The sequence below is a fragment of the Schistocerca gregaria genome, chromosome 2 (genome assembly GCF_023897955.1).
Source record: "Schistocerca gregaria isolate iqSchGreg1 chromosome 2, iqSchGreg1.2, whole genome shotgun sequence".
In the NCBI taxonomy this organism is placed as follows: domain Eukaryota; kingdom Metazoa; phylum Arthropoda; class Insecta; order Orthoptera; family Acrididae; genus Schistocerca; species Schistocerca gregaria.
In genome coordinates, this window is record NC_064921.1 from 358,920,190 (window position 1) to 358,943,493 (window position 23,304).

Consider the following 23,304-nt stretch of genomic DNA (forward strand, 5'->3'; position numbering starts at 1 on the left):
GTTGAACCGAGAAGGTCTTTGATTTTTCCTGCTGCACCGAAAATGATCTTCACTTTATGTTTCTTGAGAATTCTTGCGATCTTAGACGTCGGAGGACCGGGTATGGCAAGAACGCACAGCCCATTGCTTCGTCTTCATCCGGTCTCTCTTCTCTCTTCTTGTGGTCGGTCTTCAGAGCTCTCCTTCTTTGTGTCTCACTCTATCCATTTTTCTTTAAGGTGTCCTTTAGGTGTTGCAATTCTCGTGGCAAACTTTCCTTATCGCAGATGGACCTGGCCCTATACAATAAGGTGTTGAGTACAGTATTGCGTTGCGCAGGGTGGTGGCAGCTATTTGCGTGTGTCTTTTCTTTCTATACATTGCGTATCCCAGCGTGCCGTCCATGTTTCTTGTGATCAGGATATCCAGAAAGGGTAAGCTTTTGTTCTCTTCAATCTCCATGGTAAATTTGAACATTCCATGTATGCTGTTGAGGTGTTGATGGAACTCTAGTAGTTTGTCCCTGCCATGTGGCCAAACTACAAAGGTATCGTCAACGTTCCTGTAGAAGGCTTTTGGCCTGTGTTTAGCAGTGTCCAGTGCTAGCTTTTCGAAGTTTTCGAAGTGCTCCATGTATAGGCCGACTATGCCTGGTTCCCAGGGGGGTGGTGGTGGTGGTGGGGGGGGGGGGGGGTCGCCATAGTTACACCATCTATCTGTTCGTAGAACTTCCCACCACACTTGAAATAGGTGGTGGTTAGAAAATGGCGAAAGAGCTTGATGATATCGTCCTCAAAGTGTTCCTCGAGTAAAGCTAGGGAGTCTTCTATTGATACTCGTGTGAATAAGGATGTCACATCGAAGCTGACTAGTAGGTCTTCATTTTTAAGCCGCATTCCCTTAAGGACTTTCGCAAACTCAGCCGAGTTTTTCATATGTTGTGGACCGTAACCCACCAAGGGGTTTAGCATCTGTGATAAATGCTTAGCAAAACCATATGTCGGCGAGTTAATAGTGTTTAAAATAGGCCGTAATGGGACACCTTCTTTGTGGACCTTTGGGATGCCATAGAGACGTGGTGGTGGCGCCGGTGCCCTCGGGTACGGCTTCCTGATGATCTCCTTCTCTAGTCCCGGGTTGTTCAGCATCTCAACGGTCTTGCGGGTCACCGTTGTGGTGGGGTCCTTCCTTAGTCTTTTATAGGCAGGATCTTGCAGGAGGGCATCGAGTTTCTGCCAATAGTCTTCTGATTTAAGCAGCACCGTGGCGTTGCCTTTGTCCGCTGCCAAGACTACTGTGTCCTGGTCCTCCCTGACTGCCTGTAACGCCTTTCGTTCTGCCGCCGACATGTTATTCTTCAGCATCTTTGCTTTGTCTCGTACTCTGCAGACGTCTTCTTTCTTCTTCTGCAGCTTCTTCAGGTAGTCTCCTTATAGCTTGCTCTACTCCACTCATGATGTTCCGTTTCGGCTGGGTGCTTGGAGCCGAGGTGAAGTTTAGGCCCTTGGATAGCACCTCTTGTGTTGGCCCATCCAGTTCCTTATTTGTTAGATTAATGACCACCTTGTTGGGAGACGGTTTTTCTTTCTGTTGTCGCACTTCTAGAAGTCAAAGGAATTTCTTGCATTGCCTTTTGGTGGCTTTCTTCTTTGACCATTCGCCATTGGCAAAAGTATTGCCTTCTATCCAGTCCCAGGTCGGTTCTGGGAGACAGGAAGCCAATCGGAAGTGTAGAGCCTGCTGTATCTACACCCATCTTCAAGATATTCCCACCTGAAGAAGGTGGATATGGGCTTTCGTGTACCTTTCATGACTGCACAACCCAAATCCTTTCGCGTCGCCCGGGCGCGTCAACACCGACATTGGACTGTTGATGACTGCGAACATGTCGCTGGGCGGACGAGTCTCCGTATCAAATGGTATTGAGCAGATGGGCGTGTACGAAATGTAGACAACCTCATGAATCCATGGGTCCTGCATTTCAGCAGGGGACGGCTCAAAGAGGCTCTATAATGGTGTGGGGCGTGTGCAGTTGGAGTGAGACCCCTGAATGTCTAGATTCGGTTCTGACAGGTGACAAGTACGGAAGCATCTTGTCTGGTCACTTGCATCCATTCATATCCATTGTGTATTCCGACGGACTTGGGCAATTCCAGCAGGACAATGCGACACCCCACACGTCCACAATTGAAACAGAGTGACTCCAGGAACACTATTCTGAGTTTAAACACTTCAGCTGGCCACCAAACTCCCCAGACATGAAATTATTGAGCATGTCTGGGGCGCCTTGCAACGTGCTCCTCGTACTCTTACGGATTTATGGAAAGCATTGAAGGATACTTCAGACATTAGTCGAGTCCATACCACGTCATGTTGTGGCGCTTCTGCGTGCTCGAGTTGGCCCTACACGATATTAGGCAGATGTACCAAATTCTTTGGCTGTTCAGTGTAGATGACCTGGTTTTACAGTGTAACAGCCAGTCCAACTTGAACGACTTGGCTACCGTAGGCTGCTGCCTTCTTGTCTCCACCTTCATTGAGAGTTGGGTGTCCCCTACCATCAGGTCCCTGGAGGCCTTGCTAATGGTATCTGGTGAGCTGTCACGCACCCATCATCCCACGGGAGCGCGGTATCTGTTGTCCCACCATCTGCATCTATGAACAGACATCAGCACTGCGGACGGTTCTCTAGCTGAGAGATCATGATGCAGCTCTTCATGACTATAGCATTCTCATGCAGAGTTGTTGTGTGCCTTTCTCGGTACGCCATTTATGACGTCAGCGAGAACGCCCTGGTAATCAGCTATCCAAGCTGCTGCCACTGGGACACGTGGGCAACATCTGCAGTGCAACGGGTCAGCAACATTCTGTGTCATAGCTGCTCGCTATATGTGCATCTTCATAACTGCGGTGGCTAAGACTGCAAGCCGCACAGGCATCAGCACATGCCAATTTTGCTAGCACCTTTCTGTTCATCTGGCTACTGACAGCCTTTAAAGAAGATGACTGTGTAGCCATAATATAATAAATGTGTATGCTGTTAACAATGTCTTATTAGAGCCTTTGGGCGTTCGTCAGATCCTCATTGCCGCACTCCACTCTACGGTAGAGACCACAGCTCTGGCCCTCTATAGTCAATACTTGCTGTCATTATAGTTTAATGGGATGGACTGTGAGCCGACCGTGGTGGCCGTGCGGTTCTGGCGCTGCTGTCCGGAACCGCGGGACTGCTACGGTCGCAGGTTAGAATCCTGCCTCGGGCATGGGTGTGTGTGATGTCCTTAGGTTAGTTAGGTTTAAGTAGTTCTAAGTTCTAGGCGACTTATGACCTAAAATGTTGAGCCTCGTATTGCTCAGAGCCATTTGAACCATTTGATGGGCTGTGACTCCAATCGTGAACGGGACAATACGGATGTATTATATTTAGTCGATAAACATGGTTGTAGCCAAAAGGATCATTTCAAGCTGAGACCCTGTGCGCATTTTTACTTTATGCACTAAGGGTTCTGAGTATAGCTATCTGACCGACTAAACGGCGTACACTATGTCATGAGAAGAGTAAGCCGCTATCGTCAGATACAAAACATGCAATATATGCCCGAAATCGACAACACCAGCTGACGAACGCTACCTACAAATTACCCCACAAGATTGAAGCTACCTTTCTCGAGACGACTGGATGGGGTTTGCCGATGCAGACTGTATGCGACCTTCTACACACTGTCAGTCTGTAGAGGGCAAGGGAACATCTGGAATGAAGCTAGTATCAATGGCATTATGTTCTCTTTACTGAGGAATGCAGGCTTTTTCTGATGCCTGATGGTACACACACAGAGAGTGTGGGAGCTACCAGGTGCTGATGCATGTCTGGAGCGTGTGGCAGCATGGGTTGGTCGGGAATGAGTGTCGTACATGTTTTTCTTCCATATCATGATACAGATACTATTTTGAGAGGTGTATAGCGTTGTGTTGGTATGCTCCAACCTATTGTCCAGCTCTGAAGTCAACGTTTCGGCGACTGGGTTCAAGATGATAAAGCACGAGAAAACAATAGTCATCTCATGAACACCTTCCTCCGCAATACGGGAATCAAACGAGTAGGATGGCCACCGATGTCCGCTGACATCAACCCAATTGAGCATACTAGCGCCAGATGAAACTTGCAGTGAGTCATCGCAGGAATCCTCAAACTCTGGCTGATCTCAGTAGGACTGACGTGGAAGACTGGGACATGCTTGAACAACAACATCCTGAGAATCTTGGAAGCAGTATACGAAGTATGGTTCAAGCAAGACTGTACTGGATGTTTCGCGTAAATGCATACTTGTGAAGATGTGCGTTTTCCAATATGTGTCGTTACAAGACGTCACACAATCACAGCAGTTCGAAAAGCCGCACGAATGAAGTTGCGGCTGTATCAGATCGTCTCTATGAGGGCGCTGTCAGCAAGAGCACCATGACACCAGCGCTGCCATGAGTCTACATTGGATGCCACCATGACACATCGGGCCTACTTGGAGGTGGATTAGAGAATTGTGCTGTCCGAAAAGTGGGAGAATGGTGCTGTTCGCTGTAGAGCAGTCTGTTCCTGGCGGTTCCTCGAAAACGCAAATTGCAGCAGTGTCTTGAGCTGTGTGAGTGAGGTTTTATGCACACTTCCCTCATTTCTGGTGCAAGATCTTGTTAATTCTCTCCTTTACATGACTGGCATTATTCTTATAGGAAAGAGCCTACAGCGTCATTGGTGTCTTACTCTTTGCAAGTGTGATTATTCATTATTGCGTGGTTTTTAAGCATTTTTTCTATAATTCTGATTGTCGTAATTGTAATCGTTTCGGACAGTTGTGCAGTAGCACGTAGTGAATCACTGGGTTTTGTTAGTGTGTCTTTTGCTCGGTGATGCAGGCATGTCTAAGAAAAACAAATCCTTGGTATGTTTTGGTGCCTACGATCTAGTGTTGTTGAATTGCCGCTCTCTTTCCCTTTTGTAACGAAGAGCTACGAACCTCTAATATTCTCGCTCATGTTGTGGCACATAACGCTGGTTTTGAGTACAAGGCCTAAAGCTATTTTGGGAAGTATTTGGCAACATTTTGCCATCTTAAAGTTTCTAACTATAATGAAATTCCTTACGCCTTGTTATACTCTCGATTTCTTGTCACTGTATTATTTGGCATAGACTGTGGGCATGATTACTCAATGCAAAATTTTATGTATATGTTTTCACTGTTATCGTAAGTTGATATTTGGTGCTCTGGACCGTGATAGTCAATTCATTTTTTAGTCTGGTACGTGTTTTTAAACTGCTCTCATTCCGTGGACTGCCCTAGCGTAATATTATTGCATCATTTGTTTTCGACATTACGCAGCCACTTGTTGTATTTTAAGGCATTGCTCTTATAAGTTTCTTGAAATATCTGTAATGCTGGTGAACAGAAATTTTAAAATTATGATTACTCACCGCCAAACCTAGCTCTATTACTCCCTCTTACGTGAAAAAATAAACTGAAATTATTTTGGTTGTTGTTTTGTTTTTATTTCATAGTAAATTTGTTACTTTAATCTCATAAGACTTCGTTTTCGTTTCCATATTCATCTGGAATCTAACACTACATATGTACGTGGTGCCAAACTTTCTTAGCAGTTTATATTCAGTATAGCATATGATGTCAGTATGTTTAAAAATCTCTACTAGTGCTTTAGTTTCAGTCAGGAGGCTAGAAGAGCGGTTATGTCATTCTCGCTGCTTGCTGTTACGGCCCGTAATACTGCCATCAACCATATACAGGTAGGCCTTACGATACTGGCCAGGCGCCATAAAAGGCAGGCTCGCTTCCAGTACTCGCACTGGATTACTTTCACATCCAGAACCTGCACATGAGGGAATTACAATCAAATCGCAGCTTTTACCGTGAAAGCAATCCGTCGATCCATGTACGAAAGGACTCATGCGTAATTTTCAACATTCAGTAATTAAAAGTACCACAACAGAGCTCAGTGACGCAGAAACCTACAGGGTGTTTCAAAAATGACCGTTATATTTGAAACGGCAATACAAACTAAACGAGCAGCGATAGAAATACACCGTTTGTTGCAATATGCTTGGGACAACAGTACATTTTCAGGCAGACAAACTTTCGAAATTACAGTAGTTACAATTGTCAACAACAGATGGCGCTGCGGTCTGGGAAACTCTATAGTACGATAATTTCCACATATCCACCATGCATAGCAATAATATGGCGTAGTCTCTGAATGAAATTACCCGAAACCTTTGACAACGTGTCTGGCGGAATGGCTTCACATGCAGATGAGATGTACTGCTTCAGCTGTTGAATTGCTTCTGGATTCTGGCGGTACACCTGGTCTTTCAAGTGTCCCCACAGAAAGAAGTCGCAGGGGTTCATGTCTGGCGAATAGGGAGGCCAATCCACGCCGCCTCCTGTACGTTTCGGATAGCCCAAAGCAATCACACGATCATTGAAATATTCATTCAGAGAATTAAAGACGTCGGCCGTGCGATGTGGCCGGGCACCATCTTGCACGAGGTGTTCGCAGTGTCGTCTAAGGCAGTTTGTACCGCCACAAATTCACGGAGACTGTCCAGATAGCGTGATGCAGTAATCGTTTCGGATCTGAAAAATGGGCCAATGATTCCTTTGGAAGAAATGGCGGCCCAGACCAGTACTTTTTGAGGATGCAGGGACGATGGGACTGCAACATGGGGCTTTTCGGTTCCCCATATGCGCCAGTTCTGTTTATTGACGAAGCCATCCAGGTAAAAATAAGCTTCGTCAGTAAACCAAATGCTGCTTACATGCATATCGCCATCATCAATCCTGTGCACTATATAATGTCTCTCATGCAGCAATGGTAGCGGCGCTGAGGGGTTGCCGCGTTTGAATTTTGTATGGATAGAGGTGTAAACTCTGGCGCATGAGACGATACGTGGACGCTGGCGTCATTTGGACCGCAACTGCAACATGGCGAACGGAAACCCGACGACGCTGTTGGATCACCTGCTGCACTAGCTGCGCGTTGCCCTCTGTGGTTGCCGTACGTTGTCGCCCTACCTTTCCAGCACGTTCATCCGTCACGTTCCCAGTCCGTTGAAATTTTTCAAACAGATCCTTTATTGTATCGCTTTTCGGTCCTTTGGTTACATTAAACCTCCGTTGAAAACTTCGTCTTGTTGCAACAACACAGTGTTCTAGGAATTCCAACACCAGAAAAATCCTCTGTTCTAAGGAATAAACCATGTTGTCCACAGCACACTTGCACGTTGTGAACAGCACACGCTTACAGCAGAAAGACGACGTACAGAATGGCGCACCCACAGACTGCGTTTTCTTCTATTTCTTTCACATCACTTGCAGCGCCATCTGTTGTTGAAAATTGTAACTACTGTAATTTCGAAAGTTTGTCCGCCTGAAAATGTACTGTTGTCCCAATCATATTGCAACAAACGGCGTATTTCTATCGCTGCTCGTTTAGTTTTTATTGCCGTTTCAAATATACCGGTCATTTTTGGAACACCCTGTAGGATCCAGTTGAAAACTAGATCCAGATCAATACAGGGAATTGTTTCTGATGCTAAATCCTGGAGGCAGTATGCCTCAGTGCCTCAGCTTGTCCGTCATCGTGGAAACTACACATTGCTGAACGGTTTAAAACTGCATGCAGCACCGAGACTCCAGCTCGAAATCTTAGTTTTCACGGCCAATCTAGACACGACTTTTCACCAGATCTCACAGCCTCCACACCAGCTTGTGTAACCTGCTGGACTAGCACTTCCGGCGGAAAGACTACTGCGATAAAATAGCTCTAGCACAAACTACAAGCCATTTCTAAAATGAATATTTCACTCTGTAGCGTAATGTGTTCTACACTGAAACTTCCCAGCGTATCAGAATTGTGCGCCAGACTAGGGCTCGAATCTAGACCCTTGCCATACGCGGACATTGCTCTTACTGTTGAACTATCTACATCTACATGACTACTCCGCAATTCACATTTAAGTGCGTCGCAGTGGGTTCATCGAACCACAATCATATTATCTCTCTACTATTCCACTCCCGAACAGCGCGCGGGAAAAACGAACACCTAAACCTTTCTGTTCGAGCTCTGATTTCTCTTAATTTATTTTGATGATCATTCCTACCTATGTAGGTTGGGCTCAACAAAATATTTTCGCATTCGGAAGAGAAAGTTAGTGACTGAAATTTCGTAAAAAGGTCTCGCCGCGACGAAAAACGTCTTTGCTGTAATAACTTCCATCCCAACTCGTGTATCATATCTGCCACACTCTCTCCCCTATTACGTGATAATACAAAACGAGCCGCCATTTTTTGCACCCTTTCGATGTCCTCCGTCAATCCCACCTGGTAAGGATCCCACACCGCGCAGCAATATTCTAACAGAGGACGAACGAGTGTAGCGTAAGCTGTCTGTTTAGTGGACTTGTTGCATCTTCTAAGTGTCCTGCCAAGGAAACGCAACCTTAGGCTCGCCTTCCCCACAATATTATCTGTGTGGTCTTTCCAACTGAAGTTGTTCGTGATTTTAACACCCAGGTACTTAGTTGAATTGACAGCCTTGAGAATTGTACTATTTATCGAATAATCGAATTCCAGCGGATTTCTTTTGGAACTCATGTGGATCGTCTCACACTTTTCGTTATTTAGCGTCAACTGCCACCTGCCACACGATACAGCAACCTTTCCTAAATCGCTTTGCAACTGATACTGGTCTTCGGATGACCTTACTAGACGGTAAATTACAGCATCATCTGCGAACAACCTAAGAGAACTGCTCAGATTGTCACCCAGGTCATTTATATAGATCAGGAACAGCAGAGGTCCCAGGACGCTTCCCTGGGGAACACCTGATATCACTTCAGTTTTACTCGATGATTTGCCGTCTATTACTACGAACTGCGACCTTCCTGACAGGAAATCACGAATCCCGTCGCACAACTGAGACGATACCCTATAGGTCCGCAGCTTGATTAGAAGTCGCTTGTGGCGAACGGTGTCAAAATCTTTCCGAAAATCAAGAAATACGGAATCAAGTTGAGATCCCCTGTCGATAGCGGCCATTACTTCGTGCGAATAAAGAGCTAGCTGCGTTGCACAAGAGCAATGTTTTCTGAAGCCATGCTGATTACGTGTCAATAGATCGTTCCCTTCGAAGTGATTCATAATGTTTGAATACAGTATATGCTCCAAAACCCTACTGCAAACCGACGTCAGTGATATAGGTCTGTAGTTGTATATGAGTGCTAAGTAGGGAGCTGTAGTATCAGCGTAATCTGAAAGGAACCTAATCGGTATACAATCTGGACCTGAAGACTTGCCCGTATCAAGCGATTTGAGTTGCTTCGCAACCCCTAAGGTACCTACTTCTAAGATACTCATGCTAGCAGATGTTCGTGTTTCAAATTCTGGAATATTCCATTCGTCTTCCCTGGTGAAGGAATTTCGGAAAACTGCGTTCAATAACTCCGCTTTAGCGGCACAGTCGTCGGTAACAGTACCATCGGCACTGCGCAGCGAAAGTATTGACTGCGTCTTGCCGCTTGTGTACCTTACATACGACCAGAATTTCTTCGGATTTTCTTCCAAATTTCGAGACAATGTTTCGTTGTAGAACCTATTAAAGACATCTCGCATTGAAGCCCGTGACAAATATCGCGCGTCTGTAAATTTTAGCCAATCTTCGGGATTTCGCGTTCTTCTGAACTTTGCATGCTTTTTCCGTTGCTTCTGCAACAGCGTTCGGACCTGTTTTGTGTACCATGGGTACAAATGGGTACATGTGATGTACATGTACAGAAAAACAAATGATTAATTGATAACAGTAATTATAAAAGTCAATAACGCGTTGGTCCATATGCAAACAATTGTGCTGCTTAGCATTGATTCATAGAGTTGTTGGATGCCCTCCTGAGGGATATCGTGCCAAATTGTGTTGAACTGGCGTTTTAGATCATCAAAATCCAGAGATGGTTGGAGAGTCTCGCCCATAATGTTCCAAACAATATTGACTGGGGCTGGAAGATCCGGCAACCTTTCTGACCAAGGTACTGTTTGGAAAGCACAGAGACAAACAGTAGAAACTCTCGTCGCGTGTGGGCGGGCATTATTCAGCTGAAATGTGAGCCCAGTATGGTTTTCCAAGAAGGGCAACAAAACGGTGAATAGAATATCGTTGGTCGACATACACTCCGCCGTAACGCTGAGACGGATGGCAACCAAAGACGTCCTGATATGAAAACAAATGGCACCCCAAACATCACTCCCGGTTGTCTGATCCAGCGGGCGACGGTCAGGTTGGTATCCCACCGCTGTCCTTGGTTTCTCCAGAAACGTCTTCCACCTGGGATCTCGTTGACTGGAGAAGAATTTTCAAAGGTAAGTCCCTCTTCGAATTGATCCCCCATGACCAGCGAATACGTGTCTGGAGACGCCTCAGACAGTGGTGTGAAAGCAATTTGACTGTCATCCGCCATATGGCCCAGAAATCACAAATGATCGTCTGTGTTGGAGTGATCGTCTGGGGTGCTACTTCTTTCTGCAGTAGGACCCCTGTGGTTGTCATCCGCGGCTACGCCCAGTTGGCAAGCCATGGTGGGCTTACATTTCAGCAAGATAATGCTGGTCCTGGTGCTTGCCAGACCCTACTTTAGCCAGCAAGGTCGCCGGATCCCTGACCAGTTAGGAAAGGTTGGAGCATTACGGGCAGCACCCTCCAACCAGATAGGGATTTTGGCGATCTAACTTTCCACTTAGATAGAATTTGGCACGATACCCCTCAGAAGGACATCCATCAACTCTCGAAATAACGCCAAGCAGAATAACTGCTTGGAGGAACCAAACGTTAGCTTCCTCAATTTGCGAAGCTGTTTCTCTTGAATATACCTCACATCTACCAATTTCCGCCCCATTTAGATAATTCTTTCGTGGTGCGTAGCTCCTTTTGTCTAAAGAGTGTTTTTGTAAAATGTTTGTATTGGTATTATTCTGCCTGTTACAGTTATAGTTGAAGGTTGGCCACGCCAGCGATGTGCTACCTGTGCTCGACGGCCTTTGCCTGCGAGAGTCCGCGGATCTTCATGTCGGTGAGCGTGGAGTTGACCGCCACCGGTCCCTCACCGTCGGCCAGCACCGCGATCTGCGTCACATCCAGGGGGTCCAGCGGCAACGCGCCAATCTCGGGGAACCCTGTAACACGGCGAGCAACGCCTTACACAGAGTTGCCCACAGCAAGGGTGCTCCAAGGCATCGTCTCTAAAAGAAGAGCAGAGAAGCTGCCCTTGGAGCAAAAATCCGCGGTACGAATCCAACTTGTCACCCAGTTACTCAATAAAACCTGCATCTCTTTCAAATCACATTGTAGACTACTTACAGCGATGCCCACCTTTTCGTTGTTCTTATTGGGTAGGATTTTATCTTGGTTTGTATTTGTTCATTTATACCACTAATCTCTCAGGACTCATTATACGTAAACGCTGTCTTCATATTGTCTTATTTTCGTTTAACTCTCCTTTTACGCTACACATGTATAGTTGACTAGAGATATCGAATGATTCTATACGTTCTTTTAGATCCTTTGCTGTAATAACCTCCTGTTCGCGCTCTAGATAAATATTTCTAGCTTCTTGTTCATTACCGATTTCACTTTCACTTTTATATAATAGTGTTGGCAGTGCAACAGTCCGATAAACTTCTATCTTAGGTGTTTCATAGATTTGTTTTTCATAGGCTGATTATTCCGCAAATACACTACACTTATTTATTTTCTGTGTATTTGTTTCAGTCATACTATATAACGCAAGCACGATATTTAAATTACACTACTGGCAATTAAAATTTCCACATCAAGAAGAAATGCAGATGTTAAACGGGTATTCATTGACCAAATATATTACACTAGAAGTGACATGTGATTACATTTTCACGCAAGTTGGGTGCATAGATCCTGAGAAATCAGTAACCAGAACAACCACCTCTCGCCGTAATAACGGGCTTGAAACGCCTGGGCATTGAGTCAAACAGAGCTTGGATGGCGTGTACAGCTACCCATGCAACTTCAACACGATACCACAGTTCATCAAGAGTAGTGAGTGGCGTATTTTGACGAGCCAGTTACTCGGCCACCATTGACCAGACGTTTTCAATTGGTGAAAGATCCGAAGTATGTGCTGGCCAGGGCAGCAGTCGAACATTTTTCTGTATCCAGAAAGGCCCGTACAGGACCTGCAACATGCGGTCGTTCATTATAGTGATGAAATGTAGGGTTTCGCAGGGATCGAATGAAGGGTAGAGCCACGTGCCGTAACACATCTGAAATGTAACGTCCACTGTTCATAGTGCCGTCAATGCGAACAAGAGGAGACGAGACGTGTAACCAATGGCACCCCATACCATGACGCCGGGTGATACGACAGTATGGCGATGACGAATACACGCTTCCAATGTGCGTTCGCCGCGATGTCGCCAAACACGGATGCGACCGTCATGTTGTTGTAAACAGAACCTGGATTCATCCGAAAAAATGACGTTTAACCATTCGTGCACCCAGGTTCTTCGTTGAGTACACCATCGCAGGCGCTCCTGTCTGTGATGCAACGTCAAGGGTAACCGCAGCCATGGTCTCCGAGCTGATAGACCATGCTGCTGCAAACGTCATCGAACTGTTCGTGCATATGGTTGTTGTCTTGCAAAGTCCCCATCTGCTGACTCAGGGTTCGAGACGTGGCTGCACGATCGATTACAGCTATGCAGATAAGATGCCTGTCATCTCGACTGCTAGTGATACGAGCCCGTTGGGATTCAACACGGCGTTCCGTATTACTCTCCTGAAGCCACTGATTCCATATTCTGCTAACAGTCATTGGATCTCGACCAACGAGAGCAGCTATGTCGCGATATGATAAACCGCAATCGCGATAGGCTACAATCCGACCTTTATCAAAGTCGGAAACGTGATGGTATGCATTCCTACTTCTTACACGAGGCATTACAACAACGTTTCACCAGGCAACGCCGGTCAACTGCTGTTTGTGTATGAGAAATCGGTTGGAAACTTTCCTCATGTCAGCATGTTGTAAGTGTCTCCACCGGCGCCAACCTTGTGTGAATGCTCTGAAAAGCTAATCATTTGCATATCACAGCATCTTCTTCCTGTAGGTTAAATATCGAGTCTGTAGCACGTCATCTTCGTGGTGTAGCAATTTTAATGTCCAGTAGAGTACTTTAGTTCTCAATATTGAGAAGAAAGTCACACTACTTAGTGACAAAATCGGTCGTTTGTTGGAGCAAAGCTAAATTTTGACTACTGCATTTTCACTTACTTCCAGCATGCTGGATGGCAATAGGCGGTAACTTACTATGATTCAATAAAGTTATAAAACCGTAAAAGTTGCGCAGACGTTTGTGTTTATCTAAATGATCTGCGTGCAGTACTGGACAGTCGCACATAAATAGTATTTTGCTTTCAGCCAATTATACAAACAATGGGGCCAGCGTGCATACTTATTGATGTTATGACAGGACTTACGTGGATATTTTGATAATGGAGTACTAAGGTCCAAACTAACCACGTCTTAAATAAAAACAAACTTCTGTGCAACGTCGAAGGTACATGGGCATGCATGTGACTGATGTTCTCGTAATAGTCAAAATCTATATCTGCTCCAGTGAACGACGGATTTGGCCATTAATTGCTGTCATTTTCTTAATATGGAGAAGTAAAGTAATTTATATAACTTGGTTATGATATTTCATATTTCATATTTCATAAGACAAATACATGCAAAATAAATAAGAGTAGTATATTTGCGGAATAATCGGCATGTGAAAAATAAATCTATGAAACACGTAAGATAAAAGTTTATCGGACTGTTACACTGCCAACACTATTATATGAAAGTGAAGGTGAAAGTGGTAGTAAACAATAAATACCCAACCGGAGCACGAAGAGGAGGTTACATTAGCCAGGGATCTAAAAGAACATAATATTTCAGTTGTCAACGTCGCTGCTGACAGAGACGTTTAATAAATTCCAGTAAACTTGATTTGATCTACTGAAACTCTCTTAACGACAATTTTAACGCTTATTTAGCCAAATCAACTGGTTCAAACATTTAAAAAATTAGCAGTTGTTCCCAACAGATATCTAAAATAACCAGTCACACTGTTCAAAACTGTAACGAAAATTTAAGAGGAAGAGATTGTAAACTTCGATTGTAAACTTCGAGCAACCGTAACACAAGTCTGACAAGATAGTAAGTACTCAGTTGAGGACCAAACAAGACAGAATTATAGATGCCGATGACTTACTTCCTATTCCACTGATATCAGTGTCAAACCATCCAGAAGTCTCGGTATACGTGAGCGGTAAAAATACGTCAGTAGCTGCTTGCATATTGATCGCTATCTTTTTAATAAAAGAAATTGAAAGTGGAAGGAATTTATACTGTCCGAGAGAGGGGAAAAGCGCAGGAAAGGGAACAGAATACCAACAAACACTTAAACTGGAGGGAATCCATCAAGAACTGCCTGAAGATGGAAACCTTTTGGTAACAATGAATTTACATGGCTGGCATACGTATTTCTTAAAATAATGGAACGAACTGTCAGTGACGATACAATGCAAGCTTTCACGGCTGGTACTGACATCACATAAAATTTCCACGCTGTTAGGTGAAGCGCTGCAAACTGCCAGTGTTTATGAAGAAAACTCCCTAAACTTCATCAGATATTGTGAACTTGTACGTCTGCAGCAGAGCATTGTTGGAAGTGAACGATGGATTGTGGGAAAACTGGAAGAGAAAAGAATCGAAGTGTTTGAGATGTGGTGCTTTAGAAGGACGTTGGAAATTAAAATTGACTGATAAAATAATAAGTAGGTTCTTGGCAGAATCGGACACGAAAGGAATATATGGAAAACTCTGACAAGAAGAATGGTCGGGGTGACAGGACACGTCTTAAGACATCAGGGAATAACGTCCAGTGTACTAGAAGGAGACGTGTAGGGTTAAACTGTAAGGAAAGATACAAAATTGGAATATATCCAAAAATTAATTCGCTAGCTGCGAACTCCTTGACATCAGCTGTATTACGTATAGATCTGCTTCCAATAGTCAGTCAGCAGTCAGCGATTAACGTCGCAAATACTTCGTGCAAATGTGGATATCATTAACAGCGACTGTTCTTTGAGAAATGCATGTAGAAAATATGAATATATAGGCAGCTGTTGTAATTCTTGAGGAAATAACGCGAAAAAATTATGTACAAACTGCAGAAAGAGACCTAATTTCATTTAAAGCTAACGACGACATTCTTGTCGCAGTAGCATAAGCATAGCATGTAAGGTAGTAAATACTTGTCAGTATTAGTGTTATTGCTAATGATGTTATGACGTAATAAACGTAGCTGAACGAATGTAAGCAATTTTTAATTACTCTTAATAAAACAGAAGCACGTAGCAGTTTTATGCTGTACAGAAATGTATACAAATTATCTAGCAACTACATGCATATGGGTCTTAAACATAAGCAGAAACATTTCTGTTTTAATTATACTTGGGGTTCACAACTGCCAAAAATCTATTTTTTTTTTTTTTACAGTTTGCAACATAAGTCAGCAATAGATTTTTTGACTGAGCCCACTGTGAACGCCTTTGTGTCGTAGTATCGCACGTATTGTCCACAGACTCACCGTCAACAAGCCGTGCGAAGATGGATTGCAGCTGCTTCACGGAACAGTCTTCGAACTGCGGGTCCTTGAGGTAGCATGTCGTCAGGAAAGCCGCTGGAAGCAGAAAACGAAAGATATTTGAGACTCAAATGAGATATATTGCTTTCACATCTGACGGAATAGCCTGCACTATCGGTAATGCAAGATTGTGTTGTACTGTCTAGTATGTTATTCATGTCATATTAGATCGTTTACATAGTAAATGGATGACATTTGATGACATTACAAATTAAAGGAAGATATACTCCTTTCTCTTCAGTTCCTATCTACTAATTGGTTGTAACACTTTGTCAGTACAAGTCTCAGAGAGAAATTCAATTGCTTTATATTTTCATACTTATTTCCACTAGCTTCTTGTAATACTTTGTCAGTAGTAGAACTCATAGGGAAATTTAGTTGCCTTACTAGTAAGTATTTTTCACTGATAAAAGGATTCCACCGGTACATTCTAACAGAACTAAATACATGTAAATGAATATACAGTGGCAGTATATTTGGTTGTCTTGATCGCAAAGTATTGTGACTAAAATTACCGGTTTGGCTATGCAATAGTCATTTTCACCATCTGCAATAAAAGTAAAAAAAAGTAAATTACTTGATACTACATTAAGAAATTAAAAACAAATGACAGCAGTTATTAAAAACACGATATACCTGTATTACACTGAACTGCAAAAAATCGTTAGATGTAAAATAACACTAATCAAACCTGCCATGCATGCCTCACCTAGCTAAACAGGGTGTAACGGGTGTAAGCGCACGTATTTTTATGTGTGTTATCTTAACATGTGTAGAAATCAGAGAGTTCGTTGTTTTTTCTTCGTGTCAAAGAGTATTCCCAAAAACATGCCACAAGCCGACTTGATGTTTTCTGCATGGTCGTACTACACTGGTAAGTATAGACTACCCGTTTTGCATCCATGCGTTCACACTTGAACTCCTGCTCTGCTACCTCATGTACTTGGGTGTACTAACCAAGATAAAAACATATCACTTGTTATGGCTGTAATTATTAGTCTGTAAATGACATTACGTTGGTCTGTACACCGTTCTTAGTCACGAATAGAAATATCTGTATTTGTACCCTGTACATAGTATAGAGATCCTAGAGGTCGTTGATGCGTGCATAACGTACAAATAATCATACAAAGTAATTAAGACGAAGTTAATTAGATAGTACAGACCTCTAAAATATTTTCAGCTATATATAACAGAGCAGAATTTAAAAAAAAAATATTGTTTAACCCGATGACAAATATATTCGTCATATGACAGCTTAATCCTAGTCAAAATTAAAAAAAAAAAAACATTCAAAAAACAAAGATTGGTTTCAGAAATCAATCTAAAATTTAATACATTGAGATGGCTGTAATATTGTTCTTATAAAGGATGAAGACGGAATAAAGTTCGGATACGTGCTTATTGTTTCTCATACGGAGTTTTATGATTTAATTCAAAAAGTAGGCAAAAAAATGAAAATTGTGCAGTAGCAGACACCAAGTAACGCAAAGAAGTAAATTAAAAGACTATTTCATGAAAATAAATAACAGATAGTATAATTTATGGTGGAAACGTAATGAAGTGCAGCGATCGTCGCTAGATCACTTGTTACAGTGCAGCAGAATGAGTGATACATTGTATTTTTGTTATAATTACTGTCATTTGCTTTTAATATCTTAATGTAGTAATCAGTGATTTATTTTCTTTTACTTTTATTGCAGATTCTATGGAAGGCTATTGGATAACCGATACGTGTTATTTTGTTAAAAAAGCTTTGGGATCAAGAGAATCATATAAAAATTGTTTAAAATCGTTGTCATTTTATGCCAGATTCTATACAGTAGTATATGGATGCATGTAAAATACTACCATAACTCAGCATAACATACTCCTGACCGCCTGGTCTATTTTTAGTTTCAGTGCGGTAGCTAGCTGATTTATGTGTTTGCGGGACTGCGAGGTCAGCCAGAGCGGATCGAATCGCCGCGTCAGATGGGCAACAGTCAGCCTGGCGCAACCGCCATAATGAGGACATTTTCTAGGCGGTTAGTCACGCCAATCAAGGCAAATGTCGGCGAGGTTGGCAATCTCCACCGCGCAAAATCTTTAGACTGATAAAACACTTAAACACAGTCAACATGAGGTCCACGATTTACGTGCGGCTTGCACGACTTTACCTCCTATTACAGGATCCGTACCGACCCAGAGCCAGGAATTGCATCCAGCCACTGACATGTAATAGGTCGAAATACCAGAGAGACGGATACCTCAGTAAATATGTCCATGGTAACGAGTATAACACCCTGGAAGGACATATTTTAGTTGTAACTGAACTAACATTAGCGATGGTCAATAGATTGATGAAAACAAAGAAATGAAATAAGATTTATAGAAAGAAACATGTTTTAAATACTTAACGAAACAAATTCACGAAAGGGGATGCAATTACTCTTTATCAGCAAATTGGTAGTCCTGAACAATAACAAAAGCGTTGCATTGATGCTGCGTGGTGTTAATCTAAACGGTTAGAGGAATACAAGGAAGAAATAGTCGCTAGTTGAAGACTTCAGGAGATCTGGGGTTGGTGAGCAAATGCTCTCTTAATTCGCAAGTTACAAAGTAATAGGAAGAGGTCAGTATGGTTCTAAGTTTCTCGAATTACGGGAAGCACTACCTTGTAATCAGTACATGTTTTCGTGACACTCGACAGAATAAGCGACTGGCACTTAGGCTATCGTACAGTGATTCGGCTGGTTGTCTGGATTGGGAACCGTGAATTCCAAATTAAGCATATTTAGTTCTTGAAAATCATATTTACATAAGCCGAGATCGAAGGCTAAATGACTTGCCAACACTAGCAGCTGCGGAAGCATTCCCTGAATTATTTCATGAAGTTTCATTTAACATTGCGGTTTTGAAGATCCCGACATCGAAAGGACGTGTCGCTGTCCAGTGCTATGTACTGGCACTAGTCTCTTGTTTCAATAAAATCGCCGGCCGCGGTGGTCTCGCGGTTCTAGGTGCTCAGTCCAGAGCCGCGCGACTGCTACGATCGCAGGTTCCAATCCTACCTCGGGCATGGATGTGTATGATGTCCTTAGGTTAGTTAGGTTTAAGTAGTTCTAGGGGACTGATGACCTCAGATGTTAAGGTCCATAGTGCTCAGAGCCATTTGAACCACTTTTTTAGAGTGGAACCTACGATCAACGTGACGTAATTGGGTACGCAATATTGGAAATTAATGAAGAGCAATACCATCCAAAAAATACTATGTGAAACGTTGCGAGTACGCTGTCGGATGGTAGTCACACAACCTATCAGCTTTAAACTTCACAGAGATGCTACCCAGAATACCATTCACACAGCGTAATTTTTGACATATATTAATAGAACATTGCGATTCCAGATAGACTGTGTCATGCCTAACATCGTATCTTCATCATATGGTTTGTAACATACCAGGGGTACCTACTCCCCTTTATATCGATTGTGGGGAATTTTCGCCTCACTCAGGGTCAATAACAGCTGGAGGTAGCGTTTTCGCACACCATTTCTTAGCATTTTTTCTATTGTTGTGCTATCGCCTCCGGTAACTGGTTTCACCGCAGCAGGTACACGCTCTAAACAACACATCACAGCCGTAGTATAGCGTACACACGAGACCGTAAAGTGCAAACAGCAGCAAACCGTGGCCAATGCTCCTGCCCTTCGCTCCTGCCATTCGCGATATTCATGCGCCCACTGCAGTCCGACCGGCTACTGTTCAGGGTCGTCCTCCAGGAGGCTACACCACGCTAATACCAAGGTTGCCACTAAACTGAGCCGTGTGTATTAATCGGTGAACACGGTTTCTGCTGCCATTACTGTAGCTCGTCGCCAGTTAGCCTGTAATTACACAGTCGTTAGACGGTAGTTTGTTGAGTCTGACTTAGTTCGCTACGCCGCAACACTACCGATAAGTAAGATTCTTGTAAGGCTTTTACGAGAAAAAGAGACGTAGAAGAAGACGATGAAGCATGGGTGGATAGAAACCAATGATCACAGATATGTGTGATGTGGCGACAGCTGTAGCAACTCCACAGGGTAGAGAAAGTTCCACATGAATTCGGTGAGCATTTGACAGAAGCGACTGATATGACATATGAAATACAAGAGTGTGATTCGTGCTGCAATTAAAAGGTTTCATTCGAAGGATTCTACATCTGCTCAAACTTAACAGAACAGGCTTACACTCAGGCAGGATTTGAAATGATATTTAAGACTGTTAATGTCTGGATTAGTGTACATATTTATACGTGATCACAGAAGAATACCAGTTGAAGAAGGCAATGACGGGGCTGTTGACGTCACCATAGGCGAAACTATAGCTTAATTTCATTATATGATATGATTAAAGGATCTCACAAAATGAATGTACTTCAGATAAATGATACTATAGACATCACAAATGAACAAGTGTACTCCATTCTTTAAGCAAACACGAACGAATGACTGTTTAGCGAGGTAGATAAATAATGACGAACATTACTTTTTGATAACCACAGGGTGTACACTAGACACATTACTCTTACAAAGAGAAAATAATAAGAGCCCCTACTGAGCTATGTTATTGCATTGCCTTGAAACTAAAGGTTTATTGTGAAATCACGACTGGCAAAATCAAAATGCTCTTTCTTGAAACTGCTCTTTCTTGAGGACAACGCTTTAGCCCATACGGAACGGTGGAACTGCGTCAGTTAGTTATCAGATCGGTTCTTCATTTACCTCATTTTCCTTGTTTAGTGTCAACTAATGCCTCCCTATTCCTAACATCTGATGGCACGTAATTTTCTTCAAGCGAAATGCTACCCCCAGGTAGGCGTACATTGAAGATTTTAGCAAAACTTACTCGTACAATTGACTGAAAAATCGGATCATTTCTTTGTCACGTGTATACTCTCCAAAGGACAATATGTTGACAAATATTTTTCAAAAATTCATTACTATTTTCTTAAGAAACTTATCAATCTACCCATTTATCTTTCAGCCACCAGTAAATGTTACATGGAACGAACAGGACTTCTTGAGAACAGTAAGGAACGTTCACTTTTCACTCCTGCGGTTGACCACATTAACCGCCTTATGAGTGCTCGGCAGCTGCATAACCACCGCCCCTTAGCAGTAAGTACTGGTAACGATACGTGTCCGCGTATGGCAAGGAAAAGAAAAACAGCACATCAAGAAATAATTAAACGTATTATTAATTACATTTTCTTGCACTTTCAATTGAAGTGCTGATTTTATGGTTGTACTAGTTTGAAACTTTAATTGGGTCACTGAACAACTGTTTGTCATGTTGGTATAAATTCATGCCATCCTGCTGAAGCCTTTGCGGTGTTGAAACTATTCTCCGGCATCGTTACTGAAATCTGCTGCCACGGTTGATATTACCATGTGGCTCTGTAATAACGGAGTCCTAGATGTTTAAGGTCAGTAGAAACCCTGTGCAGTTACGTAAACCAACGTTATGACCCGCAGAAAAGCAGTACTCCGTAACTTCGAAATTGCAGTCTACAAATTTGTGTTGAAAGAAAGAAGAAACAATGTTTCCTCTTTACTATCTGATATGATTATTTATTAGTTGCTCTTTCACGTCCTTTATTTTCTGGGAAGACCACAGTTTTCGTACTTCCCTCGAATTAGTGGCTTTTATAAGAAAATAACTGTGAATGAACCTGTTTTAATCCAAAATTTAACTTCTAACCCCGTAGCGCCGAGACCCGTCTTAAGCCGAAAGAATGAGAGCATAATCTCGCTATGAGGCAAAATTTTCAAGCTATTCATTGTTAACAACGCAGAATTATAAAATGTAACCCAGACAGTGAAAATGTAAATTTCTTTCCTCTTTCATTTCTTCAGTTTCTGATGAAGTGCTTCGAGTGAAATAATATATAAACACACCTCTACTGAAATGATCAATTCCGCTCATATTTTTGTTAGTTTATCTGTCCCTAGACTTTAATTTTCAGTGAACTGAAATAATAAAATTATAGCTACTATAAAACGTGGAATCTGCAATCCGTATCCACACATCCATACATATTATAAAAGTGGGTTTTTGTGTTCATGTAAGTATTGCGTATGTATGTATGTTCCACTTCTACTCCCAAACCACTAAACCAATTACCAATTTCGACCAATCTTTGTACATGTATCACATACTGTCTGGAAAAAATCGCTGTTTGGGAAAGAAACATCTACTTATCGAAGTGGTGAGGATGGGAATGAAAAAACAGTGTAGCCAACGACGTGCTAATACCCATAATTTATTCATCCACACTAAGTGTCTTGCAACAAGCTTCAAACATAGTTAAAAACGTTTACGAAACTTTTTCACACTGACAACCTCCACAAAATGATCAAAGGAAAAATGTTATCTCTTACCACATTTTCATTGTTGATGCAGTAAACCTGCCACATGACCTATTTATTTATTACTTCTAAAATAATTAACCTATTCCTAACACGTGTTGCAGACAGTATTTTCATGTACCACTGAATGCAATTGCAAAAATATATCACTGTACAACACACAGTTTAGGTGATATGACGTGATAGTCATTGAGCTGCGTGAAAACAAAGCTGCAGGGTGAAATTCGCTAGAGACACAGGTGAAATATGTGTACAAATTTGTGTGAAATATGTTAAATATATATGTAATGTGTGTATTTGAACAAGCCGTGGGTAAAAAGCTCCTTCTAAACCCCTGGATTGATTTCAACCAAACTCCGTACACATATTACTTGCTATCTGGAAAGAAATACTGTGGGCATGTGGGGATAAGAACCACAACCTCCCATTAGGTTTGAGGTGAAAACGTGGAGAGAGAGGGGAGAGGAAGAGATGGACAGACAGAGAGTGAGAGGAGAATATGCATAGTAACATGTGGGGGTTTGGGAGAGGAGGAGATAGACACAGGTGTGGGGGAGGAGGAAATGAACAAAAAGATGGGAAGGGGAAAATAGACAGAGGAATGAAAGATGAAGACACGAAGAAGAGGGGTAGTAAATGGACTGAGAGAGCGGAAGAGGAGAAGATGGACAGAGAGACTAGGAGGAGGAAACGGGCAGAGAAAGGAAAGACGAGATGACAGAGCAAGGAAATAGTAGGAGATGGACAGAGACAGAGGCAAGGAGGAGGTGGACAGAGAGAGGGGGTGGAGGACTTTAAGTTATAGAATTGGAATAAATAATACCTCAGCAACGTCGGGTTCTCAGCTAGTATAAAATAAAATTTATTATTATTGACCATAGTTTGGTGTTTCTTTTCAGAATGCAGATGTAGTAATATGTTCTCGTATTTGGTTATGTAACATTAATTCTACATTTGATGTGAAGTAATAATTTGCAACAATTTATAAGTTCAAACAAAACGATCAACATAAATACATACTTCTAACTTAGCCAGCGCCTGATAGCGGATCCAAACAAAGGATGACGTTATACTCTATGTACTTTATTTCGTGGTGTGTAGTCTCGTGACTGATATCAGTTCGCAGAAGCGTCACTACGCAGCGGACGATTCC

The 23,304-nt window shown here is 42.6% G+C and overlaps 1 protein-coding gene across 1 annotated transcript in view; it reads right to left on the reverse strand.

Annotated features, from left to right (window-relative positions):
* LOC126337064 (circadian clock-controlled protein daywake-like) overlaps window positions 1-23,304 on the reverse strand; it is a 66,198-nt gene that overhangs the window by 37,481 nt on the left and 5,413 nt on the right. The window contains exons 2-3 of the mRNA XM_050001393.1: window positions 15,702-15,794; window positions 11,051-11,201 (exon numbers count right to left, since the gene is read on the reverse strand). Coding sequence (XP_049857350.1) covers window positions 11,051-11,201; window positions 15,702-15,794 — 244 coding nt within the window. The remainder of the gene's footprint in view (window positions 1-11,050; window positions 11,202-15,701; window positions 15,795-23,304) is intronic.